General features: G+C 43.9%; 2 protein-coding genes across 5 annotated transcripts in view; one reads left to right on the top strand and one right to left on the bottom strand.

Annotated features, from left to right (window-relative positions):
* LOC124198858 (serine/arginine repetitive matrix protein 2-like) overlaps positions 1-20,465 on the top strand; it is a 37,565-nt gene that overhangs the window by 1,538 nt on the left and 15,562 nt on the right. The gene's annotated exons all lie outside the window — the stretch shown is intronic.
* On the bottom strand, positions 28-19,632 carry LOC124198861 (uncharacterized protein YMR317W-like). Its single transcript, XM_046594925.1, has 7 exons — positions 18,423-19,632; positions 5,851-7,705; positions 5,004-5,135; positions 2,549-2,739; positions 1,790-1,933; positions 1,548-1,672; positions 28-1,477 (listed from the first exon to the last, which is right to left on the bottom strand). Exons 1-7 carry the CDS (start codon positions 18,719-18,721, stop codon positions 1,347-1,349), a joined length of 2,877 nt encoding a protein of 958 aa, XP_046450881.1. The 5' UTR covers positions 18,722-19,632; the 3' UTR covers positions 28-1,346.

Below are 20,465 nucleotides of genomic sequence, written 5' to 3'. Positions count from 1 at the left end.
ATTCTTGTTTCCTTTCCCCAAGTGTTCTTTTTGGAGAGATTATAATGTTTATTATATATCAACTGGAAGATTCCACAAAAAAAAGTGCCCAGCACATGATTTCAAACACCCGTTTGGTATAGGGGGAGAGATAGGAAGGAGAAAATTTGGACAGAGATGAGAATGTGGACGGAAGAAGGTTTTCGTTCTACCGTGGAACTAAACAGCTACAGGATTTTTTTTTGTTGTTTTGCACGAATGGAATGGAGTAAAAAAAATGGGAAGACTTTTGAAAAAAAAACAAAAAACAGACAGAGACCTCATTTTACATGGCTTTTTCATACTAAATAAGGAAGAGGAAAATCGTGGAATCAAACTAAAAAATCTGGATAGGGCGAATTGTCTAAACACAAAATGGAAAGAATGGAAGTAGACAAACCGGAGAGAGAGACGGAAAGAATGGGGTGTGTGTCGTTGACAGCATTTGAAAAAGTAATAATTATCATTTTTGCTTTTCAGAGATGGGAATTTCTTTCACTTTGAGAGAAAAAACATGAACAAACGAACAGATTAGAAAATTGGTTTCAAAAAATTCGAAAAAAAATAATATCGTGGGCTTCTTCTTTCTTTCTTCTTCTATATACTGCAAGTTGGAGGGCAGTGTGTGATTGTGTTGAGGGGGGTGGGGTGGGAGGAGGTGTACAACATTTTTCGGTATTTTGGGCAGTAAGGAGGAGAGGGGAAGGATTCGGAGAAAAATATTATTTAAAAATAATAGGTATTTACACGATAAGTTCCTCCAGAAGGAGCGTGATTACTGTCCATTCTGGACATTTGGGAGGGGGGGGGGGGCGTTGTGTATATGTCTAATATGTACGGGTGTTATTTTTTAAGATTTTGTTCTTTTGGGTTTTTTTTTGTTTTTGAAACTTTAGCCTCGATGTGTTGAACGAGTTAACCACTTTTCACAAAACTGTGGCTGAAACAGGGGGAAAGGGATTTCACTAGAGAAACGGAATATCGCTGTGGGTTTATCGTGATCGCGATTCTTTTTCGTCATCTTGATCAGTTTTTCTTGTTGGTTTGAGTTTGAAAAATGGCTGTGTGTATCAACTAATACTGCTACTCTGGCGGTGGATTTTTGAAGGGGAATTTGAATTGAGTGGTGTGGAACTAAAAGGTTTTTTTTTTTGGTATTGAGAAGAACCAAAAAATGACTGGTTGACGGAATAAAACGTGTGTGGTTTCATTTACTGTAATTTCGAGTTTTGAAGTGGGTGGGAGTGTCTGGGGGGGGTTTCGGATCTGATGGATTCCATTTTCCTTTTTTTTTTAAATCAAATAAATTTTGGTCGGGCGTGCGACAATTATGCCGCCGCTGTAGGTTTCTCTTGAGGATTGTTGGTCGACGGCTCTTTGCCATAGTGTCGCGGTCGGATCATCATCGTGGCCCGTTTGAGGGTGTAATCCCATCCGCGCCAGCGGAACCAGACGATCCCTACATCGAAACAAACAAATGAATGAAAAAGATTCGATTGAAAACAAATTTGACGAAATTGTATATGTACCTTGTCTGGCTGTCAGATCTTGAGGGTCCGTCAGGTAGATGCCGTTGAGTCCTCGTCCGCACGATTTCCACCACCAGCCGCCCTTGAGCATTGAGGCGCAGTTGAGGCTGGATCGGTCGTTGTCCCTTTTTTATTTTAATATTTTTGAATCGGATTTACACATTTAGTATCTCTCCGCTTTTTTTTTACGACCGATGCGCCGCGCAATAAGAGAAAGTTGTTTCTATTTTTTTAATTTTTACCGATTGTATGTGGAGAAGGGACTCAAGTTGGAGCCGTACCAAGGATCGTTGAGCGAGTCTCCGGCGTTGCCCGTATATCCGCCAATCTCTAGTTTGTACTGTTCCCGCTCCGAATACAATTTGAAACTTGAATATTCGGCGTATCTGCGACAAGAAATGAAATCGTTTTATTGTTGTTTAAAAAGGGAGGAAGAAAAAAGATTTGGTAGAATTTTGAGTTGTCGACACAAACTTCTTCTTCTTCTTCTTTCACCGACGAGAATGGGACACCCGATGCGGGGCCTCTGGCTTGTGTCTATTGTTGTTTGTTTGGAATGAATTAACATTTTAACGAGCTGATTATCAGTCGTTGTCGACGAATGAAAATCTGCCATATTCAATCAGCCATCTTTCTTTCTTTTCTTTTTTTCGTCCCTTCTCTTTCGTATGCCGTTAATGTTTGAAACATGACGCAATCTCTGGGAAGAGTGCTGATGGCCGGCGCTCCATGTAAATTCGGCGCTCATTTCGTTTTTCTCCGGTTTTTTATTTCTTTCTTTTTTCGAGGGATTTTTCTTTTTTAGAAATTGGTTTCGAACGATACACGCGCAGACTCGTCTCGGGTCAGGGCGCGGCTATTTTTCATCCCAAAGATTTCTGACAATTTCCCCATTCCTCCTTTTCTTACCTTTTTTTTTTTTTTAATTTTAAATTTTGACTCCCGAAATCATTTCCGCTTGAACTATTTGGATATTATTTATTCAAGTTTTGTGGTTTTACCTTTTGTTGCCTTCGAAATCCTCCAGTTCGACTCGCAGCGAATAATCTTCAGCGTTGGTCAGCATGTAAATGTTTTCATTTCCCAGCCAGAATTCGTGATCGGGATCGCCGAATCCGCTCTTGTAATCGTCCCAGTCTCGGTTGAAATTCTCTCGGTTATCTCCGCCGTAATCGTCTCTCCTTTGAATCACCTGATAACGAAAATAATAATAATAATATGATTTCAGATTTCAAACATTTTTTTTTGGCGCGTGACAAAATCGTGAAATCAGTGATCCATCGAATAACACACCAAAAACCAACAATCGAAAAAAACACACAATCAAATATTATCGGTTAGGAATCCTTTTGAAGAAAAATAAAAATATCCCGCGTGCCGATATCCCGACACGATAGCCTTTTTTCTTCTTCTTCTTCTTCTTCTCCCTTTTTCTTTTGTTTGTCGGCGATGACGCTGCGCGATACGTGTGGTTATAACGCCACGATCTCACCTTCTTATGTACACTTCCTCCCCCCTTTTTTTTCTTGACTCTACACGCGCGAGCCGTATCACGGAGCGCGTGTGCGCCCTTTTGGTTGTTGTCGATGGAAACCCATTTGATATCTCCAGCGGCTTCCGTATCAAAATGAAATGTCAGGTGGAAGAAATGAGACGGAAAAGGTGTCAAAGGTCCCTACCGGTGGATGAGTTTCAATACTACTACTACTACTACTACTACTTATCAAGGCTTAATCGTTTCCAAGGATCAAAAGAAACGAAAGAAAGAACGAAACACGGTAATCCAATCCGGGACAGGTCGGAGTGGATGCGTGTGTGGCATGGGCAAGTAGCGCCCCTTCTTCTTCTTTTATTTCTTGAAGAAGAAGAAGAGAAAAGTATGATCAGCTTTCTCTCGTCGTCCCTTTTTGAGAATGTTTTGACGAGTCTTGTGTGTGACTTAATACCGGTCATGGAGATAAATTGATGAATCGCATCAATGGCTATCTAATTGGAAGGGCAGATAGACTCTCGACGCAACACACACACACACACATTTCCCGCCGAGTGAACTTTCCAGTCGAAGAAACTCGCCACACAATGACTGACCTACTCAATCGGAAAGAAAAAAAAGGAAAAAGAATATTCCATGTCTGGTTGTTGTTTGTTCAATTTTTGTTTCTCTCCTAGAGTCGCCTTTTTGAATTGTATCAATTGCTTTGGGAGTTTTGGGTTGTTTGAGCAGAAATGTGTGTCTTCCCTATTATTCTAGAGTGAGATATTCATCTGTACAGTGTATAGATGTTGAATGCAACAGTAGAGAGAGAAAGAAAGAGGGAGCCCAGAAATGTTCAAAGAGAGAAAGAGAGAGACTTTCTCCATACATGGCCGTCCTTTTCTCTCTATGCGTCTGAACCCGATTCGATTTTTCTCCGTTAGCTTCTTTTCTTTTTCTTTCTTTTTTTCCCAGTGTAATTCCCTCGACTCGAATAAGGGAATAACAACACACACCGGGGCACATATCGGTCATGTTGATCTCGTGTTCCTTTGGGGACACACACACGCTCACGCTGGCTGCTCTCGTTCCAGACGCTAAGGACTTTGGGAACCCAAAAGAAAAAGACAAAGAAGAGAATTTCAAGTTTTTTTTTTCATTCATTCGCTTGTGTCTGGTGAAACGAGACGTGAGGGTCATTAGCCCAACCCTTAGACTCCTCTCACCTGTTTGGAATAGATAGTCGAAAGAAGAGCTCTCGGTCCTGTTCAGGAATTTCAACCCAAAAAAACATTTTCGGAAAATTTTTCCTTCGGTTTTTTTGTTTTTTCTTAAATCCAGCAGAGTTCCTCACCACCTTCTGGCGTCGTCTTCCTTTCTCTCCTCCACCATTTTCTTCTTTTCTCTGTGTCGGCAACTGTTGCCACTCTACACACACACACACCGCCCACTTACTACTACTACTACTAATACCAATACTTGTATGTATACACACTTCTGACACTGGCTAGAGACTCTACCTCCCAACCAACCCACCCACTCTCCCCCACTCACCTCCCTCCGTCCATATGTGTTGATGGATGAGAGATCCGCACCTTCCAGTCGCGGAGAAAAGAACCGGTCCAACGCTCACGCTCGTACACACACACACCAAACTCCACTACTCCACTAACCCTTTTTTTTTCTATCTTTTCTTTTCTTTTCTTCACGGTGTGTGGTAATAAAAAAAGAACCTCCTCGTGCTGTTGCTGCTGCTGCAGGATCTCCCCCTCTTTTTGTTTTTATTTTACCACCAAACTGGTTTGTTTCTTCTTCTTTCCCTTTTTCGATGTACACATTCAATAGATCTTGTTTCGCTTGATGAAGTTCTCTTCATCTGTGGAAGTGGGTCGGGCCCATTTTGATATTTTTTCCCCCTTTATTTCCCTTTGATTTTTCTTTCCACGAGAGAGAGAAAGAGAGATAAATAAATGATCCATTACCGTCCAACCGCCATTGGCAGCCTCCATGTCGCAGTAGACCTTGATGTACCAGAAGCTGGTGCCGCGAATGAGTAGGTAATAGATGCCCGATTTGGTCAGTCCTTGCTCCTTCAATTCAGCGCACGAGTAGCCCTACATATATGACAGGGGTGGAAAGAAAAAGTTATAAGAAACGGTCAGAAATCAAGTTCTCCAAGTGTTGGATTACATTTTTTTTTTTTTTTAATAAATCAGACAACATTTGCACGGCGGACTGACTTGACTGGGCAACCAGTTGTCAATCAAGTCCCCCAGAAAAGAAAGAAAGAGAAACACACACACAACTGTTGAAGGTGGAAGAAGACAAACTGTGTGTGGATGATGTTATCATCAAAAGACTTGTCCTACATTTCAGTCTCTTCTTCTTCTTCTTTCAAAAAATAAGAAAAAAGAAAAGAAGAAGAAGACTGGAGGGTGTTGACTTGTTTAATAGGCTGGCAGCAAAAGGCCTCTGGGCGTTTGCCGTTACGTTCTTCTTCTTCTTCTTTTGCTGCCCAGTGAGATATGACGCCATCTCTCTTCTTTGCGTAATCTTTGAACCCCCGTCCGATGTGGATTCAGTCTTTATTCCACCGCCGCAGCCGCCGCCGCCGCTGCCGCTGCTCAAGTCTATAAATAATAACGGCCCGTGCCCACCCTTGTACGGCATCTCGTCCAAGCTTTCTCTTAACTGGACGACGACGGCCACTGCTAAATTCTCTACTTTTTGATTTGATTTGTTATACATATATCATTGATTCCCCAATGTCTAAACATGGGCGGCCGGCTGAAACCATCAACTTTTGGTTATTTTCCATCTTCTTCTTACCCGAATATTTTGCGGAGTGGTGTAGTCGTAGAAGAATGTCGTGTTGGTGAAGCCCGGCTTGTTCTTGACCGACGGGAAGATGACGTTGGAGTTGTTTGGGATGCGCGAGCGCTCGGTAGGGCCGGCCGGAACGATGTGCTGCAGCAGGACCGAGCGGCTCGTCGTCGACGAAATGTTGGCCGTCGCCGCGGCGGCGATGACGGCCGCCGCCGCCGCCGAAACGGACGCCGTCGATGGCTGCGACGACTGGGCCTTTTTGCTTTCGCCCGATTTGGCCGAGCCGCCCGACGACGAGGAACTAAGGCCGGCCGACGTTTGGTTGGCCGTCAGAACGACGATGGGGTCGTCGTGCAGGAATTCGCTGTCCATAATGTCGGAAGGGATGGGAACCACCTCGGGTGGTGGAAGCGGAAGTAAATGCGGCAGGGGCGTCGTTGTCGTGGTGGTGGACGTGGTCGTCGTCGAGGATTTAGCGGCTGCCAAAACGGCCGCCACCACCGGCCCTGGCGAGAGTTCCTGGGCTCGGATGAGCGATTGGGCGGCGGTGCCGACGCCTCCGGACCCGACCACCCCGCGGCTAGTTGGGATTTCCGTCTGCTTGAATGTGACCGACACCTGTTGCGATTCCTGCGGCTTGTTGGCCAGGATGAGGCCGGCGTCGTGAGCGTCGCTCTTGGATCGTTTGGTCAAATTGCTCGGGGCTGCTGCCGAATTGGCACCGCCGGTGCCAGTGCCAGCGGTGCTCCGACTGCTGGTGCTGGTCGTGCTGGAGGTACTGGAGGTGCTGGTGCTGCTGGAAATGCCCGGCACGGCTCCCTGTTGGCTCGGCTCTCTGCCCAGCTGGAGGAGATTCAAATTGTCGATGATCTGCTTGGTCTTGATGTTCAATTCGGCGTGGATGTCGGTCAGGGCCCGCTCCTGGCGCTGCGTCTGCCACAGGAGCGCCTCGGAGGTGGGCACCAGCGAGTCGACGGAACTTTTGGCGCCGATCAAAACGTTCCACACCTGATCCATCTTCTCGGAGACGTCCAGCAGTGGCGCCATTTTCTGGTAGAGCTGGTCGAGTTTGGCGTTGCTGACGGCCGACGAGGACCGGCCGCTGGACAGGAGAACCGGGGACTCGGCGGCGGAGGAGGAGGCGGTCAGAAGGAGCGACGACGAAGGATCGGCGGGGCTGGATGATATGACGGCCGTGCGGACGTCGGCCACGGCGCTCATCATCTTGTCCATCTGCTCGGAGAAGAGCTCGATCAGGATCTTGAGGTGCCGGTCCATACTGGCCATGGTCGTGCGGATGGATTCCGGAGTGTCTTCGCCGTTGGCGCTCCAGTCGGATCCCCTCCGGTCGATCAGTTTGTCCCCGCGGATTTGCGGTACCGAAATGTAGGCCCGGGCCTGCTCGCTGCTGGACGAAACATAGTCGTCCGATCCGGCTCTGCCCGTCTCGTTGTAATTGGCCAGTCCGGCCCACAAGAGGCTGTTGGAGTCGAGCTGGTAGGTCAGGACGTTGAGCTTGGAGCCGATCTGGCTGACCTTTTCATCCAGGGCCAGGATGCGCGGCTCCAGGCTGTACTCGCGATCGCTAGACGACGAGCCGGACGAGGTTCCAGCGCTGCCTCCCCCACCACCTGTTGCAGTGGCGCCACCGGAAGCGGTGGCCGATGATCCGGGCGACAGCCGGTTGATTCGACCGTCCATGACTTTGAGTTGAGTCAGAATGGCGTCGGAGCGGGCCGTGTTCTCGCTCAATTTGGCTAGCATCATTTCCATGTTGCGTTCCAGGCTGTCGACCCGTCGCAGTTTGGAATCGATGGCCGACAGGGTGATCTCGAACAGGCTGTACACGTACGGATCCCTGGAACAATTGCAGACAAACAAACAAACAGACGAGAAATTAGTTCCGCGCAACTTGGAACGGAAACCAATTTGAAATTCGACAAATGGAATCGCTCGAGGGGGCATAGAGAAAATCAGTCAATTTCAATTCGTGAACGAAGGAGAAGAAGTTGGAAGGAAAAAAAAGGGGGGTTGGGTGAATGACGATGAATCGTGAGAACCGAAAGAAACAGGTGGGAGGTGGGAAGGAAGGAGGTGGGAACTCTTTTTTCGGGAGTGTTTCATGTTTCACCTCATTTGTTATCCGCCAAGTCAAATATTAACATAACGGGCGCTCGACGGCGCGTGATTCTGTCACAATAATCATTTCGGGAGGAAGGACCGGATCCGCCCTCTCTCCCGTTTCCCCCTATTCGAAAGTTTATTTTTAATTTTTTCTCTTTGATTTCATTCGTGTGTGCCATTTGAAATGTTGTTTCTCGTTTTCCCACTTGACGACGACTTTTTTTTTTGTTGTTGAAATTTTTTTTGATTTATTTTGATTTCAAGGAAAGAGACGACACGGGTGAATTCCGAACGAAATAGGTCGGGATTTTTTCTTTTTTTCTTTTTTGACTATTGGTGCTAGTTTGAGGGGTGACGTAACTAGCTGACAATATTCCCTGGCCATCTTCATGTACTATTCATTGATTTATATTTGAGTATCCATCTCGCCATTTTCGGAACAGTTTGATGGTTTCGTTCGCTTTTATCCTATTTGCCTCCGGCGCGGTTTTTTCTATCGGTGGGCGATCAATCAATTAGCGGGGAACCCGATAAAAAAAAACACACAACCCAAACTCCCCAAAACAGAAATTGGTCCTAGAAAAAAAAAAGTTTTGGGTTGTTGGGTTGTTGTTGTTGGTCGTTTTTATTATGACGTAACCGAGGAGATAATCAAAAAGACACAGGTGAATCTTCTCTCTTCTCTTTCTCCTTTTTATTTTTATCTCCCTGCGGTGGAAACAAAAAAAGTAATTTTTATTTTGGTGGCCATCCTTTTTTTTCCCGGTTGTTTAGGGAGCGCTAATCGTATCGACATTTTTCTCGGCCGTTTAAGGACACACGAATAACCGGCCACTCCCTTTTTTTCTCTTTTTTATCTCGAAAAGATTCCTAATCTCTCTTGACGCTATGGCGTCGTCGTCGCCGTGGCAACTGGAAAACATGTTGTTGTCGCTTCCACACCATTTGAACAATTTTTATTTCGTCCCATTCACAAATGGAGAAAAAAAAATGAATGAGGACGACAAGAGCGACTGGTGACGTTAGGGCGTCATCGTGTCTGTCGCACACTTTCTCAGACGCCTGCTGCTGGACCAGTGCGTCCCAGACAGTGCGGTTTATTTTTGCGCCTATTTTAAATAAAATACCAAATAACCCAAAAAAAAAATCTGCTATTCAAAACCCGCCGTGTTGTGTGTGTGTGTGTGTGAGCTGTGGGCATTGATATCCTCCTCCTGGTGGGCCAGCGTCGTGACGAAATGTAGGACGTATGTTTGTGTACGGTACCTTTAACTCCCATTATGCTACACACACAACCCTTTTCGTCTATAATGTCTCGAAAAAAGTTTTATTTTTTTTTCTTCTTCTTTAACGCGCACAATGTCGCCCGTATAGCCCGGCAAAAATGGTGGAAAAATAAAAACGTGATGATCATTTTTCAGAAGGTGACGATGCGAAAAAAAAGGCCAAAAATGATTTTGATTTCTTGTTGTTTTTTCGAGAAGAAAAAGACGAAAGGGACTAGCAGAAATTCTCTGTAGGTGTGTGTGTGTGTGTGTGTCTTTTCTCCTCAACCTGATAACCCACTCTTCTTCGGGAAAACGGGCGACGTGTTAGGGAGGAGGAGGACGGACCCCCCCTCTCTTCATTCCCTCCTCTTTTTTGCTCCGGCGACGGCCGCCGACTGTACGGTCGGTGCCGGGAGACCAACAACTCGGTCAGATGAGGCGAAGAAAAACCCAAAGAAGAAGAAGTTGATGAATACAACCGGGAAAAGGAAAGGAAAGAAGAAGAAAAAAAAGGTGGGAATCATCATCATCCATCCCGTGCATGTGTTGTATAGGGGGGAATGAACTCGTCTGGGGAGGTTCGTGACGTCATCGCTATCTATCGTGAGCGTGTGTGTTGTGTGTGTGTTAAAGGGAGTCGGAGGGGCTGGCCTGGCCTGGCCCTTTTCGACGGTCTGGACGGAAACAAGATGGGACAAACAAATGGGCTCTTGTCTTTTTTCGTGAATTTTTCTTTTTGTTGTATTATTCGATTGATCGGAGCGCTACTTTTATTACGCAGTTATAACTTTTCTCTCCTTCCTGGTTTTTTCTTCTTTAATCCATTGCGCCAAAATTATTTTATTTTATTTTATTTTTGTAAGGGACATCCGGTCCGCGATATTTTCTGTAATTTTATTATTTTTTTTGGTGCGGCCAGAATTGGCCGTCTGCACCGTCTGCGGCCAATCTCCTATGGCTGTAAGGTTATTTTCATTTTTATTTATTTATTTGCCGTTTCTCTTTTTTCTTCTTTTTTTTCTTTTTCTTCTTGTTGCACACACTCCGACACTCTTTATAATAGCAGGTGGCTGGTTGGAGGGAAGAAGAGGTCATCAGGTGGAGAAATCTTCTTCTTCTTCTCCTTTCGGCCAGCAGCCACAAACATTTTTCGCCAAATAAAAATGAAAATCTGCGCTAATCCACACACACACACACGTACGGGCAGACTGAAAATAGCGCCACCTCTTTCTCTCTCTACTCGCGACTGGTTGGCCTTTTCTCTTTCTTTCTTGATCAAGATGGAGGGAACGGTGAATTCGGGGGGGTTACACAACATATCAGTTATATCCATCACTCGATCTCTCAACGGGTGGTCTCTCCCGTCCCGTCTCTTTTTTTCTCTTCTTCTTCTTCTCGGGAGATATTTTTCCTGTTCGTCCACTAAGGAGAAAGAAAGAAAGAAAGAAAAAATCAAACATTTATTCCTTTTCTTTCTTTCTCTTCTCTTCTTTCTTCTTCTTTTTAAGGGAAAAATTAGTCATCGGCGCCCGAGCCGCCGCTGGGCCGGCCGGCACCTACACACAAAACACGCCGAGAAAATATGACAAGTCCCGCAAGAGCCCAGCAGACTCTGCTCGCTCTGGTCGACAAAAAAGTAGAAGCGAAATAAATTAATAATTGAAAAAAGAAAAAGAAAAAAAACTAGCGCTGTAGCTCATCAACCCAAAACGTACATAAGATATCCCCACACACACACAACTTGTTGTTGCTGTTGTTTAGCTGATAGCTGACGCTGGCCGACTTGCCCATTTGAATGTTGCGCTGAAAGAAAAGAAACACGTTTCTTCTATTTAAGAAAAAAAGCAGCTGATTTTTTTTTGTCCGTTGGGAGAAAATGAAAAGGAGGAAGAAGAAGAAGAAGAAAGCCAACCGTCACTTTATGGCCTCGTCGGCGGCGGCAGTGGCGTCGTTCGACTCTCGGACGGTTTGTGTGCTGTGTGCTGTGTGTGATGGAATGGCGGGGGAAATCCTTAGATGGTCCGTCGGTAGTAGACAACGGGTTCTCACACACGCAGACATCAGTGTCGTCTATTTGCAACGCAGCGGCCCCTTTCAGGGCTCTGCCAGTTCACTTCTCTTTCTCTCTCATTTCTTTTCAGTCGAGTTTTTGTTTTGTTTTTTATTTTATTTTTTCGAGGGCGAAAACCAAAAAATTTCTGAAAGAAAAGAAAAGAGAAAGAAAAACAAAATCACGCAAGATAGAGTCAATCAAACGAAATGGTGTTTGACATATTCTCTCTCTTTCTCCGGTTGATATGCTGCGCATTTTTTCCCTTTTAATCAATAATATCTGTCTGTGTGTTACTGTGTACCCCGAAACGACCTTTCTCTCTCTCTTGTCGCTCTTTTGGGCTTCTCTTGTTAAGTGATTGACACAATCGCCCGTGACCATCAAACACACACTCTCAACACACACACACACAAGCCATCCCTTTTTGTATAGCTCTCGTTTCTCTTTTTTATTTTTATTTTTTCTTCTGTGGAAGAAAAACAAAAATCAATTAGGTATCGATTAATTGCCCCATCTCCTATCCTAAGTGGAAGGCAAATTTGGACATTTGACATTTTTTATTTTTTATTTTTATTTAAAAGGAAGAAAAACAAAAAGGGCCACATCAAGAATATATGTGCCATGATGGAAGTCGCTCCCTTCCAGGAGAGAGAGACTGGAGACTGTCGTGTGGCTGATTGTGGCCGGCCATTGAACTTGTTTCTCTTTTTTTTTTCAGCGTGTGCGGTTCTTTTTTTTTTTCTTTTGCAACGCTTAGAGAAGAACCTTGTGTGTGTGTGTTTTCTTGCAAAAGGAGGGGGGACTCGACAGAAGGGAGAGAGAGAGACCATTCATTTGCATACCGGGGGCCCAGCACTAGCGCAAAAGCCGTTCCGCAGTCTCTTCTCTCTCTCTCTCTCTTCTTTCTCTGTGGGCTCGTTCTTTCTTTCTTTCTTTCTCTCTCCGTTTTCCTCTTCTCGGCTCTCCTTTGTGTTATGAGGTCAGTGTAACGAGATTCGCTCATATCCAATTCGGTCCGTGCCGCCGCCGCTGAAAGAAGAAACGGAAAACTCAAATATCTAAAGGCAGAAACAATTTTCTGCCCGGCCAGACTGCATCCGCAATTTCTCTTCTGCCCTTCCGACGACAAAATTTTTGTTTTTGGCGCCATTCGATTTCAATTTGAAAAAAAAAAAAAAATCCGCTAAAATTTTCGAATTTTTTAGCGACGAAAATTGCGCGAAAAAAAAAAAAAAAAAAAAAAACAACCTGGCCGAAATGAGCGAAGCTGGCCTTATTTATCCAGGTTAGCAGACAACGGCTCATGCGTCGTGGGGTATCTCTGGCTGTAGGGTGGTTGTATTTTTTCGCCGATGCATATCCGCGTCCGAAAAAAGGCGGGGAGTCCTCCCCAAAAAAGAAAAAAAATAAATAAATCTAAAAAAAAAAAGTTGCGCATTTTTTTTTTCTTCTTCTTTCGTTGGCCGCCATCCAGGAACTTGACGAACCGAAAACTAAATTATTCGTCTTTTCTCGTTCTTTCGCTCGCAGTCGGTGGTGGCATTTTTATTCACACGAAGAAGCCAGCAAAGGGACCCGGCCCCCTTGTAACAAACAGCAACAGAAGAAAAAGAAGAAGAAGAGTCCAGTCTTATCGCTTTGCTTCGCCTTTCACCACTCAACAACTAAACAACCAAACAAAACAAAACAACCCAAAAAATCCGGTGATTTTTGGGGGTCTGCCATTTTTTTGTTCTGTTTTCGGTGTGGTGTTTATCTGCTGGGCGGTGACAAATCAGATGCGCCTTGTTCACACTCTTTTTCTTTCTTCTTTTTTTTCAAGGGCGATTATTGGCAGGGAAATGTGTTTCCGAGTCGAAATCTTGGATGGTCAATTAAATTGACTTTTGGCGAGTTTCTATGGGATTAAAGAAGGCCAAGAGAGCCAACTCGGTATCGTTTCCTTATTTCTTTTGCGCAGTGTGCTGTTGTTGTTGCAGCTTTCTCTCTTGGCTCCTTGTTGAATGATAAGCTCCTCTTTGTTGCTCATCTCTCTCTCTGTGGCCATCGAATCAAAATCACACATATAGACAGGATGATTGCCTTATCCCAATCGTGTGTCTACTTGATCAATAATCAAAGAAGAAAAATCCCTTTTTTCTTCTTCTTCTTTTCTTTCGGGGGGTTAGAAAAGTAAAAAGAGAAGAAGAAGAAGAAGAAGAAGGTAAGAAGAAAAAAAAAACCTGTCGGGAGAAAATGGTTGCTACGACCATAAAAAGAAAGCGTTCTTTTTTATTCCTTTTCTTCTTTCTCTTCTTCTTCGTTTTCTTCTTCGTCTTCTTCTCTTTCATCACCGTTTCGTATTGGGGAATAGTTTCAAACGTGTGTGTGTCTAAGAGAGAAGAGAAGAGAGAGAGAGAGAGACCAGACAGACATACAGAAGTCTCTCCGACGCAGCAGGAGGAATTGTTTTGTGCTGCTCCGGAATTACAGTCCAATCCGGACGTGGAGGATTGATGAGGGTCACGTTACACATTTATATATGTGTGTTTTCTTGAAAGAAAAAAAAAAGAAAAAAAAAATAAGGAACGTGTAGACGAGAAGGGAGAGCTGCAGTGACGACTCTACATTCGGGATAGAGAAGACGAGTTGGTGGTGGGGTTCAATAGGAAGGAAAAAAAGAAAAGAGTGACTTGACCAAATCGAGCAAAAAGGGGACAACAACTCACAAGTCCGACTCACGGGAGTTAGAAAAGAATCAAATCAGAAAAGAAAGAAAAAAAAACCCAAATAACTCTGCGCGTCTGTTACACACCCACTATCGAATTTGACCGTTGAATAATCATTTGGGAATATCCCGGTGAAAGGAAATCAGCTGCCAGTTCTCATAGGGGTTCGTTGTGTGTAACATTTTTTTCAAAAATTGAATAGTCGTCTCTCCCCACATTATCGACTGGAGAAGTGGAATGAACCGACTATCTAAATCGACTGAATCGCGTTGGATAACGACGAGAGTTGGAATCAAAGTGGTTCGATGATTGGCAGCCAGCGGAGTAGTTGCAATGTGTTTCCCCCCTCCCGACTAATACGGGGCCTTTTGAGTAGAGCTCGACCCATCGAGTTAGAAAAGATGTCCATCATATCGTCGGGGGGGAAAACGACACACGCACTCACGAACACACATTTTCTTCCTCATTTTTTTTTCGCTGTTGTTGCGTGACGTGAAACAAAAGAAACCAAACAATTTCCATCTCTTTTTATTTTTTTTTCCTTCTTTCTCCTCGACTTATCGGGAGGGCCAGGCAGCACCGGCCGAAAAGAAGGAAGCCGTTTCGAATTTCAAAATAAGAAATAAAATAAAACAAATTAAATTTAAAGGGAAAACAAAAATAAATAAATAAATATAAAATTTTCTAGTGACGGGCAACCCAAAAAGTCTTTTCTTTGATTGGCTGACGGCTCCCGCGGAGAAGAGCGGCCAACAGGTTTCTTCTTCTTGGTTCGGTTCAAAAAAATCGAAATGTTTATTTATTTATTTATTTTTTTCCTTCTTCTTTTCGGATCGATTTGAATTTTGAAGACTTTTTCTTCGTGTGTTAATACAAAGGCGATGACAACGATGACAAATATCATCACGGGGTTGTGAAAGAATGTCTCTTCTTCTTTTTTTTTATCTCCTCCCGCAGGGCGTCGGCACTTCGGAATGGAAAAAAGTTTTTTTTCTTTTATTTATTCCCGAACGTGTGTCCGCGCATATACAGTTGATGATTTGAAATATCAGTTGGAATCCAACACGAACACACATACAACGCCGACCTTTTTTTTTATCCTTCTTACTTGTTTTTTGTGTGTGTGTGTGTATCGTGAACATATAGTAAAGCAGGGCCCTACTTTGTCATCTTGTTGTGTTCCTTTTTTTTTCTTCTTTATATTTCAAATCCAAAGGAGTTGACATCCGTACAACAACATTTTTTTTTTCGATCGAGGAATTTGTTTCCTTTTTTTTTTGTTTGTTGGATGGGAATTTCACTTTTTTGATGAACGGCGCGAAAGTTTCGAGTTACAAATTTCAAAGGAAAAATTGAGGCAGACACAAATGGAATCGATTTCTTATGAAAGACAATTTTCGAATCACCCGCAGCCGATGCGGTTTTTCTTGCCCCAGAACTACAAATGCCGTTGCGTGTGTGGTGCTATCCTGCTTGAAAGAAAGAAAGAAAAATAAGGGTGGAGCCCAATATTTCATGGGCTATCGTTGGCCGGCAATTTCCAAAAGGGACACACACAAAAAATTTCTTTCAAATCAAAATTTTACAAAATGGACTGTGTTGGTCTCTCCACTTGGTTGGGCTTTCCATCTCTCGAGTGTGTGTGTGCCCGTTCCATCAAAAATGAACGAAACAAAAAAAATGTGTTATTCAATTCTCCTTTTTTTTCACGGCAATTTGCCCTCCCCCCTCCTTGAAGGAGGTGATCATAATCGCAACTTTCACTCTCTTTTTTGTTTCTTTTCTGTTCAACTTTTCGTTTCTGTACCGCCTTCATTTGTTTTTTTGAACTTTCGGAGTCGTTTGTGTGACTATTCTCGTTGTTGTTGTTTCATTTTTTCTTTCTTCCCCCCTCATTCGACCACACGATTTTTCCCAGGGGGAACTTGGCGTGACACGCGTTCGCGCCGACACACACACACACACAAAACCAATTGAGAAAAAAGAAAATCCCGACCGCGCCCATCATTGACTTTCCGTCGGCGACGTCGACCTCTCGGGCGCCGTTGTGTAAAAAGAAAACGACGACGACGACACATTTTTTGTTTTTGTTTTTTCCTATGGAAATAAAAATCTGCGGGGGGTTGTTGGGATGACGACAAATCATGACAAGAGGACACGCCTTTTTATATCTCCCGCTTCCCATCTCTTTAGTACAATAACAACAACCCCATTACGTGTCAATCGATTGGGGACCGGGGCCACCGCGCGCAACTTTCAAACATCAAAAGTTTGTCGATTGCGCCACTGGACTTTGGGCACGTTCGTGAATGGACGACGGTTCATTGTCTTTCTTTATTGTGTATCATTTCATAATTTTTCTTGCGTCTTTTCGCTTCCCCCTTTTTCTTTTTCTTTCTCTCTCCGACCGATTTATTATGCGCAATTCACTTGTGTTACCAAGTCGAATTGTCTTTCTTGAGAGAGTCAGTGAGAGAGAACGTGGCGTCATTGTGTTGGGATGCCCTGGATTTTTGGATTATTCTAGACAAATCCAATTTTTATTCTGAATAGCGTCAAGTTGTTTTAGGTTAAAATAATGAAATTGATGTCGTGGGAACCAGCGGAAAATGATTTGGTTGAATCTGAACTTTGCGCCGACGACCGGACACTCGCCCGCCATCATCACGCCGATATTAATAGAAAGCGAGTCGGCTCTTTTTTTTTTGTTCGGTTGGATGGGGGGGGGGGGGGGGTTGAACCGTTTGCGGCTGAGTGGATTCCGTCATCGTCGAAAGTGATCGGTCGACATTGTCCGCCGGCTGGCGCAAGGTCGGGCCCGACCAGCAGCAGCAGCAGCCGCCACAACAACAACCCCACCAAAAAATGTGGATGAAATAATTTCTCAACTCTGCCGCTATTGTCCGAAGGTGGTAGTTAAGAGGGGCCCCAGCCAAGAAAAAACTGGCAGGTTGTAATAAGAAAATGATAAGAGAGAGAGAGGAGTCGTCGATCCAAATAGAAAAGAGAGTGAGAGATTATTAAGGCCACACCAATTGGTAGTGGTGGTGCTGCTGCTGGTGCTGGTGGTGGTTTTCTTTCGTTGCGAAGAGATCGTGACTCTCGAGCGATTGCCGACGTCTCTCTCTCTCTCGCGTACGTGTGTGTGGGTGGCAAGTCAAATGGAGTTGTCCGTTTTTAGAGTTTCGTGAGTAAAAAAGAAGAAGAAGAAGAAAAAAAGAAACCAAGTGCTTTAGATTCCAGGCCACTTGACGCGTCATTTCTTTTTCTTTCATTTCTTTTTTTTCCCCCTCGTCTGATGTTAAAATCAGAAACAGATAGACTTTTTGTGTGCAACCAAACAAACAGAAAGAAAAAAAAAAACTCGTTCACAAACGCACACACCTGCCGCTAGTTTGTCCTGGTCGTTTAACTCGGTCAGTCAATGGCACTTGGCGCTGGCCAACACACACACACACACACACACTGGATTCTTCGGTCTCCATTCCCGTCCAGTTGTTTGGCTTTCCATTCAAGCATTTTATACGATAATGTCAAACAATTTCCTTCCTCCTACTACTCCACAAATGCCCAGTTAAAGAAAAAAGTTAAAACTGGAAAGGAAAAACAAAAAAAATGAAAATGATGATCTCTTTTTTTCTTTTTTGCCTGGCTGGCTAGCCTTTATCTTTCTTATTGACAAATTGGATTTGATAACTTTGCGCTTCTTCGCCGACGTTAAGTGCGAAACGATTTTCAGAGATTTTTTTTTGTACCTTCGTTTATTTTATTTTTTTCCAGGGCGTTTTATTTTATTTTCAAACTTTCCCTCCCAAAGAAAAAAAAAAAGAGAGAGTTTTTTTTTTAGTTTTTTTTCCCCAGCCGGAGTTCACTAGCGATGGGTAAAGTGAACGTAATCTATAGGGGAATCATCATCAAGCTATCGCTCAATGTATCGAATAATCACAAAGTTGTTGCGGTAGTTGCTGATGTAGTAGCTCATTCCCGTTCGAAACGGAAATTAAAAGACAACATGAAATCGAAACCTTTTTCCTGCAGGGGGAAATTGTTCAATTTTCGTAGTTGGGGTTTTTTCTCTAAACCTTTTTTGTTTTTATTTTCCATCGGTGAAAGGTTTTTTAAAAAGGCCGGTTTTTCTGTCTGTGTGTGTTTGTCTAATATTTTTATTTCTTAAGGAAATGGTGAAATTTGGTTAGACAGAGAGAAAAGGTGGGAGCCCCTTTTCGATAGAAACTCGATTCAAGGTTTTCTGTGTTGTTGTTGGTTAGCTACTACTTGCCACTATGTTAAATACTATCCACCTTTTCTTTTTTTTTTTCATTTTTTTCCGAGTTTGATCAAATAAAAATGACTCGGCATTTATCCATCTCACCACTAGGCCAAAGAGAATTTCAAACATTTTTTGTTTTTGTTTTTTTTTACCTCCAATCATCCGGCGTGATGCTGGATGGTGTCGTCGTCGTTGTTGTCGTTGTCGTCTTTGTGGTGGCGGCTCTCGGCCGATTGGACGATGCTCCGCCACCAGCGGCCGATCCTCCTCCTCCTCCTCCTACTCCGGCTCCGTGATGAGCTCCCGCTGCGTTCATGTTGCTCCGTTTGGCGGCCAGGGCGCAGTCGGGCAACACGGACAACCAGAGAACCAGCAGAGGCAGCACGAACAGCAGCGGCTTCAATGGCCGCCGCTGACCTGCCGCCATCATCCACCGGGACTTGGTCATCATCTTCGTCGTCGCACTTTTGTCGTCTTCACCTTCTTCGTTTTTTCTTCTTCTTTTATATTTCGTGGATTTTTAATAATTAAAAATTCGGCGCGGATTTTGATTGGCCAGTGATTTTTCTCGCCAATTTAAAAAAAAAAAAGTTTTACCAATTGACTTTTGAGGGTGTTTTAAAGTCTAAATCACAAGAGTTGTTGGCAAGTTGGCTGTTTTGGGTCACTCAAAAAGTCCACGGGTCCATTTGACAGACCCAGAAATCACGTCCCGCACCGTAGCACACAAGAAAAAAAAAGGTAGACACGGTCAAAACAAACACCGGAAAACGGATGGTTGGGGGGTGGTATTTTTTTGCTGCTGGAAGAAGAAGAAGAAAAAAGGAACGTGTCAGACTATTTGGACGACGACAGTGTCATATGATCCATTTCTTCCGGTTTCTTTTTTTGGTTTTTTTCAAAAGACGATCGGCCCCTTCTCGATGTCTCGTAATAATTTTTCTGGCTCGGAAAAATTAGGGCGACGCGTTCACGACAAAACGGAATTGGAAGATGAGAGCACACACAACTCACACGGGCAACACTGTCGAAAATTCTATTTTTTTTTTTTCGAATCGAAATCAAATCGCAAAAATTTGTGAAGAGAATTTAAAAAAAAAATTCCCTTTGGAAAAACAAGCCAACCTCCCGGAAGAGGAAGGATTTTTTGGGGGTTTTGAAATTGGAATATCGGTGGAATTGTTGGGAATTTGATTCGTTTGATTTTCAGAGTTGAAATTCGGTTACAAAAAAAAAACAAAACAAATAGTTTGTTTCGACTTTTTCGAGGGGAGCTGCCGGAATGAAAAGCGGAGATGGAAGTTGGTCACGTGTCGATCGACAACTGAGCTTCCACCTGTGCCGGCCCCTACCTTGTATAGTCTCTCTCCTTCTCTCTCCTTCTCTCTCTCTCTTTTGCTTCTTTTCTTTTTTCTTGCCACTGGAGTCGACTCGGCTAGTCGACTTGGCCCGGAGTCGACGACTGTTACTACTACTACACGCCACTGCTCTGCCCTGGCAATCTCATTACTTGACTGACTAATCATCGATCCGAAATGTTTTTTGCTTGAAATCGGGACGTCGTGATATTCTGAAATTCCCCCCAAAAGAAACAAAAGATCCCACACATCATTAGAACCAGCTTCGTCTTACATCATGTCGCCCTTAGCTCTTGTTCTTCTCCTTCCAGCGGATGAAAAAACATTTTTATTTTTTTCGGAGGGTGGAATTTCAGGGTTCTTTTGTTATCATCGCCGAATTCGGAATTACCATATGATAATAATGATTTTTTTACAGAAGGCTGGCGGGAGTGAGACCTTAGGGGGCTTTATTTCTCCACCCTCGTCGAGAGAGAGACAAAATGTTTGGGGTCAAACTTTTGATTTTTTTTGATTTTTTTCTTCTCCCGAGTCTGCGCGCGTCGCCTTTTTTTTCTTTCGTCAGCCCGTGTCTGATTGAAAAGAGGCCGCCTCCTCGGTCGCTCGCCATCGTCGACGTTCGAAACTTTCCATAACGCTGCCGACAACGACACTTTCACTTTGAAATAGCCCCCCACTCTTTTTCTGAAGATCCTTCTCTCCTTCTTCTTCTTCGTGATTTTGAACTGGCGAACACAATCGTCGTAAAGAAGAAGACGTCGTTACACGTTGGAACTATCCGATATCGTTCACGGTTGCCTGATTCCTCTTAGCACGCGATCGCTCTTAATATCTCCC

Source organism: Daphnia pulex, chromosome 7 (assembly GCF_021134715.1).
Source record: "Daphnia pulex isolate KAP4 chromosome 7, ASM2113471v1".
Taxonomy (NCBI): Eukaryota; Metazoa; Arthropoda; class Branchiopoda; order Diplostraca; family Daphniidae; genus Daphnia; species Daphnia pulex.
Note: the sequence above shows the minus strand (reverse complement) of the source record. Positions and strands in the feature narration are given on the sequence as shown.